This window comes from Nipponia nippon, unplaced genomic scaffold, assembly GCF_047370975.1.
Source record: "Nipponia nippon isolate SJK-2023a ecotype South Korea unplaced genomic scaffold, ASM4737097v1 scaffold_10, whole genome shotgun sequence".
NCBI lineage: Eukaryota > Metazoa > Chordata > Aves > Pelecaniformes > Threskiornithidae > Nipponia > Nipponia nippon.
In genome coordinates, this window is record NW_028262291.1 from 33,178,976 (window position 1) to 33,199,206 (window position 20,231).

General features: G+C 44.5%; 1 protein-coding gene across 3 annotated transcripts in view; it reads right to left on the reverse strand.

Annotated features, from left to right (window-relative positions):
* Positions 1-20,231, reverse strand: part of SUSD6 (sushi domain containing 6) — a 91,347-nt gene that overhangs the window by 49,377 nt on the left and 21,739 nt on the right. For all 3 annotated transcript variants that reach the window (XM_087746467.1, XM_087746465.1, XM_087746466.1), the window contains exon 3: positions 1,918-2,105. In XM_087746467.1, coding sequence (XP_087602593.1) covers positions 1,918-2,038 — 121 coding nt within the window. In that variant the 5' untranslated portion in view covers positions 2,039-2,105. The remainder of the gene's footprint in view (positions 1-1,917; positions 2,106-20,231) is intronic.

The following is a 20,231-nucleotide window of genomic DNA, read 5'->3' on the forward strand; positions in this document are numbered from 1 at the left end:
TGGGTTGCTGCCTCCCAGTCTCAGAAAACCTGTACGTGGAAGCGCTCCTCAGCGAGCCCTTCCCCTCCCCCAGGATTTTTTCCCCTACATGTCTTGCCCTCTGCTATGATCTTGGGCTCCCCTCCACATGCACTCACTTTCTCACTTCCCCTGCAGGAAATGGTTCATGCCTAGCCACTATAATCCTATTTAGCTGATGATCTGCCTTGATCAGTTTACCACAGCTGGTTTCAGGTCCTGAAGCAAAAGGAACACAGAAAGGGAAATAATGCAGAACCACTCTCGGGTCTTCTGACGCTTAACTAGTGCTTTTGTTAATGTGACTGGATGCCTCAAAAATTATACTAAAAAGGCTTGCCAGTATTGTGGCTGCCTTTCCCCATCCTGCAGCCCCATGCAGCACAAGGCATTTGCATACTGATTACACACTCAACTGAAGGTGCTGCAGTGTGTAATGGGAGCTTCAGACAGGGATGGTGCACTCCAGCCCCAGGCTGGGAGGCGTATCTGACTGGCCTACCTCTGAAATGAAGCAGTGACATTATCACCAATAACAGCGAGACTGGAAAAAACAAGGACAGACCAGATCCAAAAAGCCCTTGTCCCTTTCCCACTCTCACTATCTATTCTTGCCAATTTGTCACTCTCTCATGTGTGTCCCCCCACCTCTCATTACCTACAAAGCCAAAACCAGGCCAGGGAGACATACAAGTCTGGGATATCTGATTTCAGCAGCCTCTCCCTTCCAACTTGAAGAGCCAGAAATAAAAGGAGATCAGCTCCTCCTCCAGCAGTTTCCAGCACCAGCAGACTTTTCCATACAGGATCACCTTGGCTTTGAGTGCATCTGGCAACTAACATTTATTCTGCTCTACCACACAGAGGCCAATTCAAGCTTCACTGATGCTGAGGAGTGTTGGTCATGTGACATATCATGGCACTTGAAAATGTCCAATAAATAGGACTTTTTAGAGTTATGTCGAGAACTGATGTTTTGTTTTCAAAGGTAAGCTACTGTTCTACATTGCAACAGCTGCTGAAGTCAAATCTACATGCCTTTTTGGGACTAACCTCCTTCAAAGTTCTGTGCAAGAGCACACAGTTATTCCTTCCATCCCATGCCACTTATGATCAGGCATCTCTCTACAGAGAAAAACTACATCATGGCTGGTCTGAGAGAAAAGACTACTTTACAGTATACTGGGTAAACAAGCACATAATACACATCATGTACTACCTTGTGAGTATCTAGTATATTTTCTTCTTCCATTCATATTTAAAAGGCAGATCCCCTCACCTCTGCTGACATTTTACATATTATCCCACTGCACTGCTATTTACATTATTCACAACTCTTGTCCATCAGATAAACAACAAGAAGTTAGAAAGGGGAGAGGGAAAAACTCAAGCTGCAAAGAGGATCTAATAGAGGGGTGCAGTTAGCGGGTGCTGAGGTGTCAGAAGATAGCACACAAGGAAACACTGAACAGATTCGTCAGCTGTGCAAAGAGCTGAAGACAGTCTGTGCTTCCAGAACTACTTCACATGAGCAGTTGCTACAGGGCATACAGATTAGGAGTGTCTACACGAGAATCTCACTTGACCAAAACGTGGTCCATGCTCTTGAGACAGTCCAAGTGCCCCCCAGCTGCAGTGAAGGGATGAGAATGGAGGGGAAAAAAGCTGGGGGAATTAAAATGACAGGGTAAAGGACAAGCACATATTTACTAATATGCAAGACTTGCTCAGTTCAGACACTGCCCTCTGCTTAACAAGTAGCAATGGAATTTTTCCTGTGAGTACTGAAAGATGTGTACAAATGCACCAGCCATCACCAGCTTCCCCATAAAAATATAAGGCCACCTCCATACTTATACACCTCCCCCTCCCTGCAGCATATGCAAAGGTTTCACTTACTTGTGGCCTGTGCTTCCAAGATAAAGGTACCAAAGATAACTAGCAGAAGAAATAATCCATGGCTAGTCAAGGCAAGAGACGATCCTGTGTTGCTCTTTGGTGCTACCATTCCATGGCACATCTTTTACCCACCAAAGTTTCTTTTTAAAAAATTCCCGGAAGATCTGGTTGATCAGGAGCTCCTCGGTCTACAAAAACAAAGACAAACAAAGAAACAGTAAGTGTTGAGCCAAACACCTATAACATCTGGGGAGGGCAGGAAAAGGGGAAATTCAGAAACAAATAAGAACAACCTTTTGCATGTTCTAGCATTTAGGAATCCTACCAAGTATTCACAGTTCACAAGGTAACAGGAGCAGAAAAGGCAATCTTAGGAAATACTAAAAGGAGCTGCATTATGGAGAGACCAGAAATTTTCACTCACCCTCTAATATTTCAGGTGTGAAGACTGCCTAGCTTACAATTAATTTTAGCTTTTCCTTTCAAGACAACCCCAGAGGATATAGCATCTGGAGAAGTTGTTTCAAAATAACTTCAAGAGAACCAGCCTTCCTACACCCCCACTACCTTTCAGAAGGTCTCCAAGACACAGCAGAGTGTACCAGACAGCTAGGATAAATCAATCAAATGCTTCTTCAGCCACCTGGAGAGGCACAGCACACCTGACAGCCAGCCAGCAGGCAGGCAAACACACACTTATGAGGAGAAATGTAAAACAGCTTGCAAACCTCAGGTATAATGTTCCGACAGTACAGAGCATAGCAATTAAAATTGCAGGATGTGACACTGCTCATACCTGAGGACTGAGGGATTCAGCCATAGCCTATCAGGCACTGTCACAGCAAAAACAGACTCATAGACAAACACACAAAGCACAGTTGGGAAATCAAGAAAGCACACAGTTGAACCCCTATTTTTAAGGAAGGAAAAAAGCCCAGCAGAATACATGTCCCACCAACCTAGTATGGTTTTAACCTGCAAGATCTCCAATGGTAACTTTCGACCTGGATGAATAACGTCATGCATAACTCCAATGCTCATGAAAGAAACTTGGGACTAAAAATCTGTGTGTAATGGTTTTACAAAGGAGGAAGAAGAAAACTGGGATAAAGACAACTGGGTGAGTGATGGGAGTAAAAAAAAAACCAAAAAACACAAACCAAAACAACAAAAAACCCAAACCAAAACAAAAAAGCCACCACATGGAGACACATTTCAACACCTCTATCATGCTATTCCTTACACAAGCATCTAAAGCTCCCAGGGGAAAAAAAAAAAACTTGCAGAAATATGTTTCTTTATACTTGACCATAGGAATACTTTTAATTTTGAGAGAAATCCTGTTCAGCCATAGCTTCTTCAGTTAAATAGAAATTCATACTGAAGGGGGATTATTTTTTTTTTTTTTCCAAGTTTCCCATAGAAATTCAAAATTGCTGGATAACTCCCAAAAAAGTTGAGAGGTGCAGAGCCAGGTATCGTACTTTTGCACCCTGTGAGAACAGATGGGAGACCTGGGTTAGTGCTTGCACTACTAGGGAAGGCAGTATGACTTTCAGATTCTTAAGTCCTTCTGAGATGAAGTCAACATGCCAGCACTGACCAGAGAAACACACAACTGAGACAGCCACAACTCACATTTCCAATTACTCAGGCAAAAAAGCAGTTGAATTATGGGAGGGAGTATGTAGATTTGTCATTAAACCTGGAAGTCATCCTAGTGAAAAGAGGGTTTCCTTAGTGCCATGTCACTACTTTGCTCATATTTGCTTCACAAAAGGGCTATCTTTAAAATTTGGATCTTTCGAGTCAATTAGTCTCTACCAAAGAAGAATTCTTTGTCTGCATACGCCCCCGCGTTGAAATGTCATTTCAAGATGACATTTAAACTGCCATGTGGCAAGTCTGGAGCTGATGCTACAATAAACTCTGTGTCTGCCCCTTTTGTTTCTTGCTTCATTTGGAGGGGGAGGGAGAGAAGTGAAGCTATCCTACTCTATGCCTGTAGCACAGCCTATAGATTTCTCATGCCTTCCACAGATTTGGAGCCAGTGCTTTGTTCACCAAACTCCTACCATGCAGAAAGGAGTAAGGATGCTGCCGCTCACCTGCTAGAATTCCTTCAGCAACAATTAGACCATGGAATGAAAAAATACTCCTCTATGAAGAAAGCCAAGCCAGCTAGTCTGTACATCTGCCCCTTCCTCTCAAGTCACATCTCCCGCATGGATTTTAAGTTCATATTCCATTGGAAGAGCCTAACATCTGGCCTATACTCCAGGCCAATAGCTGGCTGCTTTCTTCTAAGAGTCACTGCTCTACACCAAATTACAGCTCTGACAAAGCAATGCACCATCTTCAGCAAATGGCCCTTCCGATTAGAACAAGACAGGTCTGTCCTCCCCATTCCAATTTAATGAAGTCTCATTAGTATAACAACCTGCAAGTCTTGCCAAGGTATCTTTTAAAGGTGGCCTTCCCTGCCCTTGAAACAGTGCTTGCCGGGTGACACAGCAGCAGCCAGGAGGAGGTAGGGAAGAGGGCATGCAATTATCACAGAAGTTGCTGAGCCGCCTGAGGTGTGTTACCTTGCCCCAGAGGCGTTTTCCTCTCCCAAAGGTTGCACGTGAAAGCCAGCAGCCCAATTCCGGTCTCTGAACAACAACCAAGTTAGAGATACCTAAAACAAGAATATCTTCTGGGGGAATCAATTATTGTTTATTCTCAATTCACTAATAGATTGCTCCAAAGTGCAGTGCTGGTTCTCTCCTTTCTTCTAAAGTTGGGTGCAGTTTCCTCATCTCTTTCCAGCTACCGAGTCACTTTTGTCCCAGGTTATCAGGGATCCTGTCTGTCAGAGGCACAGAGCTGCCCCACAAGGAATGCTGTAAATTGCTGCTGCTATGCCTACAGTAACATCCCACTAAACTGATTTAGTTCAGTGTGGGATTTGAAGGAGACACAAAGGCAGCAAAATCATTTCGTGGCAGATAGCATCGATAAACCCCTCAGAATTGTTAGGGGACAATGGGCACAGGTACCACCTGCGGGGATCCTCCCTCAGGCTCCAGCCAAGTTACAAAACTTGTTCCCAGCCTTGACTTTTCCTCGGCAAAATTAGAAGATGAAAGAGATTCTGGCTAGATAAGAAGGTATCCTTTCTTCCCAGAGGGGAGCTGGTGGTTGGGAAGCTATTTAGACAGACATTCAATTCTCTGAAAGTTGACTGTTGTTTTAGCACATTCCTTATACCTACAGCTCACGGGGAAGCAGCTTTCATAACAACTCTTCAGGCCTCCACCTCCAGAAGTTACCTGGAGGGCATTGTAGAGCACACACATTTGTCAGAGACATACTCTCAGGGAAACAGCTTAACAATTCATGGGTTCACGTGAATCAAAGCGATTCCCTGTTTACATATGGAGCAAGGACACTTCAGACCCATTTCACACGCCACAGTCTAGGCTGAAGGGTTATGGGAGGATTAAGTTTAAACAGAGATGCTTTCAAAGATAATATTTAGTATAGCCAGCCGTTCTTATAAGTACAGTACGGAGGGGAGAGGAGATTCTTCTCTGTTAACAATACATCAGTCAATAGAGGGTTGGGGTTTTTTTTTTCTTTTTAATATGCACTTTTGAAAAACACCTACTAAATACAGATAAGAAAATAAACCATCCTCTATGGCCATAAATTAATAGCCACACACCCTCTCAGGGAATGCTATGAACAAGGGAAAGTACTCATTGCTCCCAGGTTACTGCCATCCCCAGCTCCTTCTTTTCTTGAAGTCTTGTCATCAAGCAACCTTCCCAGTGATGCTTCAGCATTAGTCCCCCTCGCTGCTCACACAAGCAGCAGCCGTTTGCTTCTACGTAAACTCCCTGAAGCAAGCATCAGCTTCCACTGAAACCACGCAGGCCAGACTTTCTGCTCACTCTGAAACCACAATCAGCCGTTTCCAAAGATGACGCACTCACATACGGCAGGGGCTTTTTTTAAGCTAAGCTGTTTGGGGACCTCTGCCATTTATCTTCTAGACCTTCAGAAGCTGCCAACTCATATGCCTTGATCCAAGATCCCTTTGTAAGCATGCGTACATTTTCCCGAGGATGATGACTAATTTTTTGATTTTTTCCCCATTTCGTGGGAAAAATCAAAAACCCATGGAAAAGTGTTCTTTGGAAGGTCATGTGCTCAGGACATGAAAGAGAACCAGATGCGGGTAGTTCTGGTGCACCAAGGACATGGGATGTCAGGGGGGTGGACAGGACCATCTGAGGCTCTCCAGTTGCTTAAGATGCCTGGCACTGCTATGTCCTGTGTCACTGTTGCTGGAAAACAGGTCTTCAACCTGGATTCTTCACAGTTTATTTAGGGAAGTGTTCAGTATGCTTGGAATGCTACTGGCTTGCTTTTAAATACCATACTTAAAAAATTGCCAAAAGGAAATTATTTATCCTCATGCACATCAAGAATCTTTATTTTATCCACATAGTTTCCCCCTCAGAATAATACTCAGAAATTGTTTGCTATCTCTTGAATGCACACAGCAAAGATCTTGGCAGCGGGATGAGCGATGGGTGTGCACAGCATACCTTTTGAAAGGCTAAGCACAAGGATTGTTCTTGCTTCATGGTCACACTGCAGGTGGAACCTAATGTGAGCAGTGTGGTTCAGGGGATTTAACCTCCACCCTTAGTTGCTGGTTTTGACATATCCTTATTTTGTCTGCTTTCAATGGGCAGTCAAGCTTTAAAACAAAAAAGTCATCTTGGCTGCTTGATAAGAAAAATTAAAGAAAAGTCAAGTCCAAGTGCCAGCAGAGGAAAGAAATCTCTAATTCTACTTACTTTCTGTGGCAAACCAGTTTAATTGAAAGCTTTTAGACACAATCATATTTTTAACATTTTGGGATAACTTCATAGTTCAATTAAACCGTTCAGTTAAACTAGACACAAAGGAAAAAACGCATTCAAAGTTACCTGCAGGCAGTCTAGAAAAAATCTTAATCATCTGACTTTTCAGCACAGCCAACTCTCAATTACCCAGGATAATTGGAAAAGGTGGAAGAGGAAGAGAGGAAATAAGAAAAACCAAACAACCCATGTAACACTCCCCCCGCCCACACACACACAGAGTAACCAGATGATTTAGAACATGTGTTCAGTAGCCTCATTTTACAGCTTCATCTTTGAATTACAAAAAGGCAGATTTCTGCATAGCACAGGCACAGCATAAAGCAGAGGGCTGAACTGAACATATCCCCTGCTACAGAGAGGGGAATCACTAGGGCAGACTGAGCAGCTTATTCTGGATGCTGGAATCAGCGCACGTCCTCCTGAAAACTAAGACCTGATTGCAACCTGTAGTGGGACCTGAATTGTTGGGTTTCCTTCCTCATTCCCAAACTATGCCACAGGGTTTGGCCTGTGACTTGCAAATTCACCAGTTTCTTTCACATAAATGCCCTGGTTTAGCTTTCACACCCGCTCTTTCATGAAGGTTTCTAGAACAGCAGCACGATTGTTGGTGATGCAGAACTCCCATTTTCAAGAGGGAACATCAGAGTTTCCTCAGAAAGAAGCTTGCTTGACAGGCTAAATTCTGAAATTCCATTTTAATCTCTGATAAACAGCATGTGCCTAACTCTTCACAGCCCCACTAAGGCACACTTAAGCTTTAAGCCAGGAAACTGGATTTTTCACTACTGGATAACCAGTCCCTTACAACCTGGAAAGTCACACCAATATTCCTACCCCAACTGAATAAACCTGCAAGATTCACCAATTTGCATAGCTTATTCCCCAGCCGCCTCCCCTCTATCCTTCCTATCACAGTCTAAAGTCCTGCTTGCATCTAGATCATGCTTTTGCACCCCTCCCTTGCTTGCCTCCTTATCTCACGTGACATTCCTCAAGAAGTCATCCTGAGGTTAGCCAAGCATATTCTTCTGTGGGCTAAAGGCAGGGACTACTTCCTTCCTCCATCTATTTCCCTTCCATGCTAGCAGTTGTGTACAAGCCTTTGTATATGAGCTTCTTCCCTGCTGCAGCCCAAAGAGAAACGCACAGCAGGCTCAGAGATATTCCTGAGTGGACCAAACAAGCTGCAACTCCATCGGGCCCCTTAGAGGTAAGGAAACAAGGAAGGAACAGACTTTTCAAGGCGTGCAAAGAAAAGGTACAAGGTTGCCAAGGGGGAAAAGGGGTAGTATTCATTACCCTTCACTGTCCCATTGCACGATGGAAGCTCAGTAGTCAGTTGTGGATTAGCCCCAAATGGTTTACCATTCCTCAGCCCAATTGCACAGGGCAATTTTTAAGCATAACAAGGACCCCAACACACTGCTGCTGCTTAGGACACCTTGCTTGCCAGCTTCCTCTGGTCCTACTTATCCAGCCAATGAAAATTAACAAGAAAAGTGGCCTAGAGCGCCTTTAAGAAACACTTGTGCACATCCAAGAAGCACCAGAAATAATTTCCCATGCAGTATCCCCTTGAGAACCACAAGACATATGTGGGCGCTTTGAAAACATTTTGTATGGAGGATGAATTCATTGGGCACAAGTCAGCCAAGTGAGGGGCTCCTGGATCCCTCAAGGAAAATCAGAGCAAGCATATTTTCACTGCACACTTCAAAAGTTCATCACTACATCATTTTCAGTCATAGTTCACAGATTTGCATCTCCTACAGTCTAAACTGCCATCCTTTTGCATGGTATATTCAACCAACCAACCAGCCACACTGGTCTTCTAAATAAATCTGTGTACTGCAGCAAAAATTCCATCTTCCCAAGAAGACATCAGAGGAGGCCTCCAAGGAATGTACTTCAGGACCAACTGCGTCGGACACCCAACTGCAGAGGACAAACTGTTAGCAAGGTACGCGGACACATCAACAGACAGTAACGTTGTTTCACAGCACAACCTTGAAGCCGTAAAACATTTTCTGCTCAACTGACTTGCTTTCCCATCCTGTGACAGAGTAAACAGGACACCACAGCAGAGCTTGCTCAGTTTTCATTCTTGTAAATATCACTCTCATACTTTCAGAAACCAAGCCAGAGACAAATTGTTAGAAACAGTCCCAAGTCTTGCGAAGCTCATTCTCCGTTTCCAGGTAATGTGGTTGTCATGCCAGCTCTGACACAGTCACAGAAGATTTGAATTTTATGACTCAAACAAATAATCCAGTTTTCCTTGCCTTGGTAAGTCTGAGAGAAAGCCCTGGATAATAGGTCCCCAAATTTTAAGAAGTTTCCTTGAAAGTCACAAAATTTCACCAGAAACTTGTTGTTTTACTTGGGAGGAGGAAGGTAAGAGATCAGAATCTGATTGTCCCTCCAAAGAAGGAAGCAGCAGCTGGTTATGGGCAGGCTGTGAGCTTCCAGGCACCAGTAGGAGGGAAAAGCAGAGGCGTGGAGGGGCAGGCTGGAGAGGCAGACAGGTTAATGCACACAACTCTGATGCATGGCAGATTTCTGTGCTATTACAAAACTGCTTATAGCAATGGGGTCATGTCACCAGTGAAGAGAAACCAGTTGTTAAAAAGAAAAAAAAGTGCTGGATCTGCTTTCAGGGATTTTCTTTTTTTCTTTTTTTAAGCATACTGGCATCTATGCAATCTATGGGAGAAAGGAGAGTCTGGGGGATAGTAGAGAATACATTTCACATGCCATCTTTCCCAGTTTGGGGTTTGTTTGTTTTCTTAAATGTGTCTTTATTTGGAAAAGCATTCCCTTTGGAAACTATTGTTTCAGCATTTTTCCCCTGCCGCACTGCATCAGAAAGGCTAGGTTTCATACTTTCAGCTTCAATCAGTACAAGAGCACATTTACAGAGGACCATATGCACAAAATGTTCCAGAATGCTTTCCAAAAATAATAAGTCCTAAAAAAGAAAACTCACAGTAAACTGAAATGGCTTCAGGGAAGGAGAATAAAGAAAAGCCGTACAAAGGCAGAACTTCTCAAAACCGCATACAAGCTTGAAATGTTACTTTCAGTAAGAACAGGGTTCTCAAAGCAGCACTGGACTGGTAAGGTCACTTGTATAGCCAGGATGCTTTTCTCATTGACGCAGCTGTGTTAATCTGTTTCAGGGAATGCACCACAAGGCCCATGTACAGCTAAGGCTTATTTTATAATCCCTCACTACTAGAACATGCTTTTCCCCATCCTTACCACTTGTTGTGCTTTCATTTCAACTGATGCTGCTAAAAGCATCGGTCTGCTATACACACAGCTGCAATACCACCAGGCAGCACAGCCATTTGAAGAGGACACCCAATTTGGGAAATCTTTTTCCTATCAAAGCCCTCTATATACAAACGTCAGTGAACCAGTCTGACCTTTAAATAAGGAACTATACTAGAAGATAGAGGCAGTCTTACAAACGTAAGTCCTACAAGCGCAGCTGTGAGGCACAACTCAAGTTTAGAAGCTGCCATCCCAGATATGAAAACATCCACTCACCCACTTCCAAGGGATGATGACAATTGCTGTGCAGCACTTTTTATATAAACTGTGATACAAATAATAAGTTCTCCACAATAGACACATTGTAGTATCAGAACCTTCCAGACTAACGTATCCTTGATGTTTGGATGTCTGTCAGCACAAAGGTCTTTTCAAAGATAAACACACACACACCGAGAAATAAGACTGCCCCTTAAGTCCTCTGAAAACTTCATTTTCCAACAGACTAGTATCATCAACCAAACTGAGAAAGTTAAAAAGCAGTTTCAAATTCTGGTTCTGACTTTAACACAGCAGAGAACTGTTTCAATAGATCTCAAAAGCAGGGGGAAAAAAAAAGCAGGCCTCCAAAGGGTCTCAGCACCATGGCTCAGTTTTGCATCCATTAGCTCACTATTCCCCTTTACCTTTCTTTTTTAATAGCAGGAAAGTCCTTAGATGCTTCCTATTGCTTTTCCTATTTAGGATGCGCTGTGCTAATGTCACGGATGCACGTGTATTGCCACAAACCCTCGCTGTGGCAGAGACCAATCACAGTGGCATCGGGCACGTTTCATTCCACAGCGCCCAGCCGCATCACTCTTGCCAGCATACAACTGAAAAAGGAAAATTCAAATTTTGCATTGCCATTCAAACCCCTTGCAACTAAAACTGTAGGGTGACTAGCACACTGCCTGCACGCAGACCCGCTCCCATGAGGCCACAGTCAAGGGTGGCTACAGAAGGTGACCCGAGCAGGCTGCCCAGCTGGGCACCCTCACCAGCAGCAGGCACACCGGTGTCCACCCCAATACTTGACCTAAGGCTTTCAGACTCTAGGCAAGGTGCCATAGATTAATCTCAAAAGTCAATACTCAAGAGCTGAGAGAAGAGGGGGTGGAAAATAAGAGTCCTAACAGCTTGCTTCCTTTTAAATCACTCTCACAATTACCAGCTCACAGAGAACACACATCACTATGCAGAAGACCCCCACAGCCTTTTCTCTTTAACTGGCTTCCCTCAACAGGCTATGCTTAATTTGATTTTCTAACAAGGGATCAGTTGTAATTATATTCTGATTTGAGCAGCACAAGCTAGGAGCATCAAGCCAGAAAGGCACTCCAAGAAGGATCACTGCTCATTATGTGTCATTGGGAGACATACACACACACCATGAGGAGACCAAGTGATCCAAGCAGAATCCCCAGAACAGGTCCCTTTCTAACAAGGTGGCAAACTGGCTTCCTGAGACCTACAACCACCATTCAAACGTTGCACATTAAAGATTTCCACCATTAAACTGGGGTGGGAGAGAAGCATACCAGAAAGAAGAGTAGAGAACTAAAGAGTCCGCAGAATAAAACCTGTCATAAATAAACCCTGTAATTTGCATCTCAACAGAAGGTCAATTTGAAGCTTCAACTTCTCCCTCACTTGACTCAGTGTCCTGGTTTCAGCTGGGATAGAGTTAATTTTCTTCTTAGTAACTGGTACAGTGCTGTGGTTTGGATTTAGGATGAGAATAATGTTGATAACACACTGATGTTTTGATTCTTGCTGAGGAGAGTTTACACTAGTCAAGGACTTTTCAGCATCCCATGCTCTGCCAGGAGCACAAGAGAAGCTGGGAGGGGGCACAGCCAGGACAGCTGACCCAGACTGGCCAAAGGGCTATGCCATACCGTATGACATCATGCTCAGTATATAAGCTGGGGGAAGAAGGAAGGGGGGGGACCTTTGGCATGATGGCATTTGTCTTCCCAAGTAACTGTTACGCATGATGGAGCCCTGCTTTCCTGAGGATGGCTGAACACCTGCCTGCCGATGGGAAGTAGCGAATGAATTCCTTGCTTTGCTTGCGCGCGCAGCTTTTGCTTTACCTATTAAACTGTCTGTATCTCAACCCATGAGTTTTCTCACTTTTGCTCTTCCGATTCTCTCCCCCATCCCACCGGGGTGGGGAGCGAGCGAGCGGCTGTGTGGTGCTTAGTTGCTGGCTGGGGTTAAACCACAACACTCAGTGACATTTACACTTTATAAAGCATGGCTATTAGCAGAAGAAATATTTTAAAAAAAACATCTATATGGACACCGTTTGCTCGAACTAGGACAGCCTAGAAGAGGGACCCACGATGCTCTGACCTGCAGCAGGAGGGGGAGCACACCCACAGCCTCCTGCACCCTTCCCGCAGCACCCACCCTGCAAGTGTCACAGTGATCGCCATTCCTCAGCTCTCTGAGGAGGGGCCTCTGCCCAGCTGCTACCAAACAGAAACTCAAAGAAAATGTTAAGCAAAGGGTCTTGAGGCAGCCGAGGAACACTGCCTGGTTGTAACTGTTCATTCAGCAGCTCTCAGCACCTTGTTTATATAGCAGCAATAGTTCCTCAGCCTTTACTGACCCATAGTCTAGTCTGCCCCTCGTACATCAGTGCTGCCCCTTATGCAGAGCCAGAGGGCGTTGAGGCCTGTCCCTCCACCATCTGATCACTTACGGGCTTGTGCTGCTACCTTGGCTGAAGGATGACTCCTTGCTCCTGGTGACTAGACACCCCCCTGCTGCTGCTCCCATGCCCACTTCACAGCTAACCATCCCCTCCACAATGCTGACGCAACTTTCAGTAGCTTGTTGGAGAAACTGGGTCTTTGCACCAGGATAGCTGTGGGGCCGATGGAAGCAGCAGCTGGGGAGAGGTAAGAAACTCTCACCTCAGCTTTGCTGCCAAAGCCTATAGTGTGTGGAACCAGTCTCTGACTTAAGCAGCCTGTACAACATGCTAGGCCAAGTAATTGCACAGGCTTCTTGCTCCTAAAACCAGCTCCATCTTCAATTTGCATTTAAATGTGGCAGAAATACTTTACCATGCATAAAGACACTCTGGATCTAAACCCTCCGAGCATCCTGGTTTCCATGCAGATTAAAAGCCAGAAAGCTGGGTGAGAGTGCTCCGCAACAGCCAAAGGCAACACGGGCTTGTCTAGTTAGAGGAAGTCAAATGAAATTGAAGCCGAAAGAAGGGAAAAAGTTGTACAAAGCAGGACAGCAGGAGTCAGCAACTTGCTCTGGCAGTAAATCTTACAGTTTCATGCAACAGTGAGAAAGGCTACGAAGTGCTGCTGCATGCAGGCAAGAATCACACACGTGCCAATGCTAGGTCAGAAGGAGCTACACCCAAAAGTCAGACGATACAGCTTATTTAACCTTCTGCCTTGCACCTTGGCATTTTCACTAGACCACCCAGGACTGCAAAAGCATAGCTAGGCTTTGTCCAGTCTGTCTCAAAACTTCAGGGAAAACCCTCTCAAAGATCAGATTCCCTCTGGATACTCACATGTGCAAAGACAAATCCAGATAAAGCCACAGGCAATGCCTCTTTACCAGTGGGACCAGAAGCTAGAGGTGAAGCATCCTGCCAGTGACCCGGGCAACTGCCTCCCCGAAAGCAATACATAGTGCCTGCTGTCCCGCAGCCAAGCACACCGCTCCCGGGTGCTGCCTCCCTCCTGGCTCTAGTCAGTCCTCCGTCCCCTGAACGGGCCAGCTACCAGGCAAGCTTCCATGAAACACAAGCAAGAAGAGGAGGAGAGTATAGAGTCTTCACTGGACTTCTGCATTTTGATACTTCTCCAGCCTGCTTATATTCAATGTCAACAGGCTGGGCACATGAACATAAAGGATACCACACATGCTGCCCCAGATTTCTCTTCCCCACACTCCTCTTGCACACACAGAGCTGAGAAGTAGAAGATTCTTCCCCATTCTCCCTAAAAAGAGCATTTAGAGCAGGCACATTTAACTCTTTGCTACCTGCAGGATATGTAGGAAACAACTCCGCCAAGCCACTGGCAGCTAAGTGGATAGTACATCTACTTGGGAAACAGGTCACTCTTTACTTTGCTTGGGGTTTTGATGCGTCTCCTGCGCAAGTACACTCAAGTCATCAAACTCTTTTCAAGAAAAAAAAACCATTCTAGCACAGAATTCCCAGTGACCTCTGCTCAGCCTTGTGGGAAAAGCGCAGCAGCTCCAGCTTCAACAGCCTTTAAAGGAAGACTGATTTTATGGGGTTTTTTTCCAGACATTTTGCAAATAAATATGAGGGTCCTGCCACAGCCAGTAACCCTCAAGCAATTTCCTGTCTCTGGAGACAAGGTTCCCTCAGAGTGAATTGATTAAATAAAGGTTATTAGAATTAGTATAAAGCAAGCTAGTTTAAAAGTCATCCTCTTCATGTTTTTACCTGTAACATAGTGCTCCAAGCAGCAGCACAAAGAGATCAGCTACAAGAGCTTACAGGATAGCGAAATTAATATGCAAAACCCACCAAACTGCGAGATGAAGATTTAAAATGACTTTCAACAGCAGAGGATTTTCATGTTCGTTTAATCTATTTTCAAGTGAGTTTCTCAAAGGGAATTCACCCAATCCCTTTATTACTGTACTCTTAAGATTAAATTTGTTTTCCCCATTTTGTCAATCCGACATACAATTTAGTCTTTCGAGAGTCAGCAGTTGTCCTCACCAAAGCTGTTCTCCTTTTGCCTTTGCAGTCTAAGACTTTGCTGCAAAACAACAGGCTAAATCCATTCGCTCCGTCTTCCAGTGTTACTAATATCCTTTTCCTCTAAAGCCAAACATTTTAAACAAACAAAAAAAACCCCACCAAACAGAGAGAGACAAGTGTTAGTTCCTACAAATGCTATGGGGTGTGTGGGGAAGCAATTAGCCTGATACCAGTATCAGAAACTTGCTCAACAATTCTCTGGCATCTCTTGAACAGACAGCAAGAAGTAACAGTAAAGTAACAGCACTGGAGCAACAGTTTAAAAGAAATAGAGCAACCACTTAATTTAAGGCATGCTTTACAAATAAAACCTGTATCTTGCAGAAAGGTCTAAACATCAAAAGATGGGCAACTGTCTCATATGCACAGGTTAACTGAGCTTCTCATTCTTACCCACAAGAAAAAAACCATATTATGCAGAATTTCCAAAAAGGGTCCCTGCACAGGAACTGACAGAGAATCTTTTTTAAGCTAACCTCACTTCTCTTCACTAAATGCACAGAGAAACAACTGCTGAAAAAAAAAAAAACCCAGATGTCATCTGTAGCTCCACTTATAAAGTTCAGGGAAAGACCGTACTGTCAATGTCATGTAGAGCAGCAATATCCAGAGGAGTTGGTGGTCTGTCAGTTGCCACTGTCTGGGCTTCTATCAGCATCTTTTAAAAGGCCACTTGCAAGGCTTTATTTTGTGAAAAGGCTAGCCTCCGCCTGCTTTTATACATTCTAACTCACCTAAAACTGCTTTTCTGGGTGAGCTGAACATGACATTTAACAGATGTAAGCAACAGTTGGCTCTGGACAACAAACTGTTTTCTTGTCTCCTTTGCACTTCAGGATCTACGCTCCTCATGAAGCAGAGTCACTGCTTCACACGCAGAGGGCAGTGGGGGGAAGACAAAGAGAAGCCTGCATTGTGGAAAATAAATAGCTCCATTAAGGCTCCACGGGATACTATAAGGCACATTTTGAGGAAACCACCCTCCTTACAGCATCCTACAGAGCACAATAGCTATCAGAAGCCCTTTCTCCAACAGCCACATCCCCTTTCCTGGCCTCTAGCAACAGTCTCACAGCCTCCACCTCCCTCTCCAGCCCCCCCCCCCCCCCAATCCACTCCTCAGAGGCACTTGAGTATAGCTGCTGGGAACCACTGCAAAGGCTCCTTCACACCACCCCTGCAAATGGAAAGAAATCCCAGCGAAATGCTATTACCGGCCCTTTTGAAAGGTAGGACCACCTGCTGGTGAGGACAGAGCCCAACAACTTACTTCTGAGAGACCAAGGTTAAGTTTCATCTTCTCTGGCAAGCACAGCCATGCTTTGTTTACATCAAAAGCATCAATAGTCTTCACTAGTTCCTTGCAAGCAAACCAAATCTGAAGAAGCTAATTATATTTAGGCTACGAAACAGATGTAACAGGGTAGGAGTTTCAGTTCTTTGAAGAAGCATTCCCATTCAGAAATCTTTATTTCTGACCGAAGAAAGCTGTGGGGTTTTGTCACTAGACCAACACCAAGTTTCAGTCTCAGAACTCTGCATCACATGACATTAAAAGCTACTCTTCTCAAGAGGCAAAAGCGCTCAGGAGGGAGGCTGCTGTAGAATTGACAGGTACACCCTCAACACCACCACCAAAGGAACACTAAACTATTCCTTGCAAACACTGCAGGTACTTCCACCTGCAAGGAGTAAAGCAGAGCAAGGGATGGTCTGCAGTGTCAGCAGCTGCAAGATGCCCAAACCAAATTTTTTGCTTTCTTTCTTTTCTGGGGAAATAAACTTGACCATCGGACTTCCTAACCACAGGAAGGACTCCTGATCTGATGAGAATGAAAAAAATGAAGAGGAAAGAACCAGCCTTCTGAGGGCCATGTCATTTCAGAGCACGGTAATGCTCGACACCCACTGCACATTCCTGAGAGCAGGCTAGAGAGCTCACCTGCAAACCAATCATCAACAGATGACAGTACGCAGAGGGATCCCAGCTCACTTCAAGTGTTGACCCAGGCCTACACACAAAATGCAAAAGGCTTGAGACTGGTGAATTAAGACCTATGCTAGTAATGTGAAAGACATCGCAACAAAAGAAAGATGCACAATGTACAATGAGACTCTCAGACTTTGCAGAAGCCTAAAAAAAAGCTGAGGAGGAGACTGGAACAGGGCAATACTGCCTTAGTATCATCAATATTGGGAGGGTCTGGTTCATGGAATTAGCCCATGTTAAGGATTGGAATTAATTTTTTAAATATTAAGAAGATTAACCCGAGGTCTGCAAACACCTTCATTTCAAGAGGCAAAAAGGAATCCTCTGCTACTTTAGACAAGAAATGCTTGAATCCCCATTCCTAGACAGAAGATTTTTTTCCTCCACTATTACATGCCAAGAAAAAAGTATGAGGGGAAAAAGGGTATCAGGGGAATGAACCAGTCTTGAAGAACTACAGAGAAGTTCAGCTTCTTTTTAAAGCCACACCTAAACTGCAGGCTGCTTTGTACAGGTGACTTGCGTAAGAAATCGTTTACCAACAGTCAAACCAGAGCTCTAGAAGCCTTTTGGAAGGGTTTCAGCTTACCATCAACTCAGTAATACAATTATGTTGACTTGAGAAATGTCAGGCCTATCCCCAGCAACGCTTGGCTTATTCTCCTCACCTACAAGCAGCCAGCGGACTTTAGGCAAGCCTGTTATTTCACTAGAATCAAGTTGAGGAAGACTAGCCTTTAAATAGCAAAAATGTGGGCAAGAGAGGCTGCAGCTACCACAGGTCTATCTGGTCCGTTTTCTTCTGTATGAATACTGAGGCACGTTTTCTGAAATAAATGACAGCCACATGCTTCCTTACAGCAGGCTCTCCTCTGCCTTACATGGAAAACATTTCTTGTAAGACACACAGGAAGAATATGTTAGATCAGATTTTAGTTGCGGGATCTTTTCATGCTGTGCAATAAAAAGCCCACTGATCTCATGCTGCTTCTTCCTCCACTGCAGGTGCCTCCCTCATCCCCTCACCCAATGAAAGCCTCATGGCTGAAACGTAGTTTCTTATCCCCTTCTCTTTAGCACATGATTTTTAACATCCTTTTTTATACATTACAGCTAGTTGTTGTGACTCACTACAGAAGTCACTGCAAGGGAAGAGTTGCATGCAGGAAGCCTGGGGCACGTGCCAAAGGATAAACTTCTGCTTCAGACAGGTATGTGACTAGGCAAAAACAGCCCTTCACAAGCACTTCTTGCTTCATTAGCATGTGCAGGGCAAAGGGAGACAGAAATTGGAGCCTAGGAATCAGACCATGCTGTCCTAGGTGCTGTATACACACAGAACAAAAAAAGACCACTGCTACGAAGATATCATGAGCTACCATCCCATGGAGAGAACCCACCTCTTTAATCTGAACCACGACCGGTTCCCTGTGATCTTACTCTCACAGCAGGGTCTTGCTATATAACACCCAGACAAATCCAGAGCTATTTGGTCTACTGCAAACACGCAATCAAATCTGCACCACGCCTGTTCTTAATGCTTTCTTTGTTCATTACAGTGGATTCAGAAGATTGAAAAGGAAATTAAAAGGTCACTCAGATACACGAGCTATTTCTGTCCCAGAACATGCCAATAATTTGGCTCAGAAGCAAGAATCAAAGAGCAAGACTGCTTGCAAACAAGCTTCCCTCAAATACTTATCAGTAAATATTTAACTCCCTTTTTATTTTTGTAGCTACAGTCACTGACATGAGCTCGATACTTATTAATTTATATAACCAGATTTATGACAGGGGTAAAGACTAAGACTTCCCTTGCCAATGGCTCTCCCTCTCCAGTTCCCAGCTCTTTCTCCGCATCTTCAAGTCTTAACACAGCCTCACCTCTGCTTTCATTTCTCTTTCATTCCTTCTTAAGATTACCACCACACCTCTTTACCCTCTCTGCACACACTCCAGTTCATGCTTCGCACGCAAGAGCGAGCCTTCCCTCTCCCGCAGTTCTTTGTGCTATTTCCTCAGCTGAACTCATTAACAATGTCTCCAGGACTTCCCATGACTGAAAAAATCGCCCCTGGGCATATAGGAATGAGTTTGTAAGGTTTTGAGGGCAGTTACTTTGTGCATTTTGCAAAGGTCCTGTGCGGCTGCAGCATTAGCAATCTAGTGAGACTTGTGTGGGCACACCACCCCCTCGACAAGGGCTGAGCTGTGCTCTCACTTTTTGGAGCTCAGTGCAGAGATGAGCTGCATACTGGTAATGGAGGCTACGTTCCTTCATGCAAGGGGTTATCACCACCCTACAAACACCTGCATCAGGATTCCCTAAACAACCACAACTGGGAACACGGGAATCTCCTGCTCCAGGGAAAAAGGGGCAAACTGGCTCCTCTCCCATGCCAGATGTACTTTCAGAAAGCATGCAGGTTTTGTGGTGGGGGTTTTGGTTTGGGTTTTTTGAGGGGATGGGAGTGGGGAGTGGTTTGGGGGATTTTTTTTTAATTTTTTTTTTTTTTTAAACTGTTCCCCAGTTTAGTCATGCCTCCTTAAGAGACAGAACCTATGCACAAGTGTACACCCCCTCCTTGGCTGCGATCAAGAACTGCTGCTGAACATATCTTTCAAAGCTTGATACTAAGCCAAAGCACGCCTGCAGCATGGACAATGGGGTGCTGCGAGGGCAGTGGGGAGTAAACTGAGAGCAGTGGGACAGAGAACACAGGTTCACTACATAACATCTCCAGTCATCTTGAACACTGATCTTGTCCATCAGTTTAAGCTTTTTTTTTTTTTAAAACTTTTTTTTTTGTTCAAAGGGTGTACATTCTGGCAGCACCTCGAAGATTGTAGTAACTTGTAATACAAACATGAACATGAAGAAGAGATCTCTGTTCTTGATGTCTTAGCATTTATCTGGCCTTTCCTTGCATTTCACCACCCCCAGTGCAGCTGTTCCTCTTCTGTTAAGGACAAAGATGAAATCGCTGCATCCTTGTAACAGGCCCCAGTGGGATTCTCAGGGAACCTGAGCCTGCTCCCAAACACAGCTATCAGCAGGCTTCACTCCTGTGGTTTTGTCTTCTACTAAGAAAAGCATTAAAATTTTAGAGCAATCTGTCATAACTGAATAACCCTACCATTAATCCCAACGTCCTCAAATGCACCCTTCCTCCCTCAAACAGGCCTCCAGGTTTCACTCTCCTACACCAGCAAATGCTTAGAACAGCGTGGCCCATTGACCGGCTCTGCCAAGGGGCCACACTAAATTTGGAACTACCTGCAAGTTACAGTATTTCGCAGT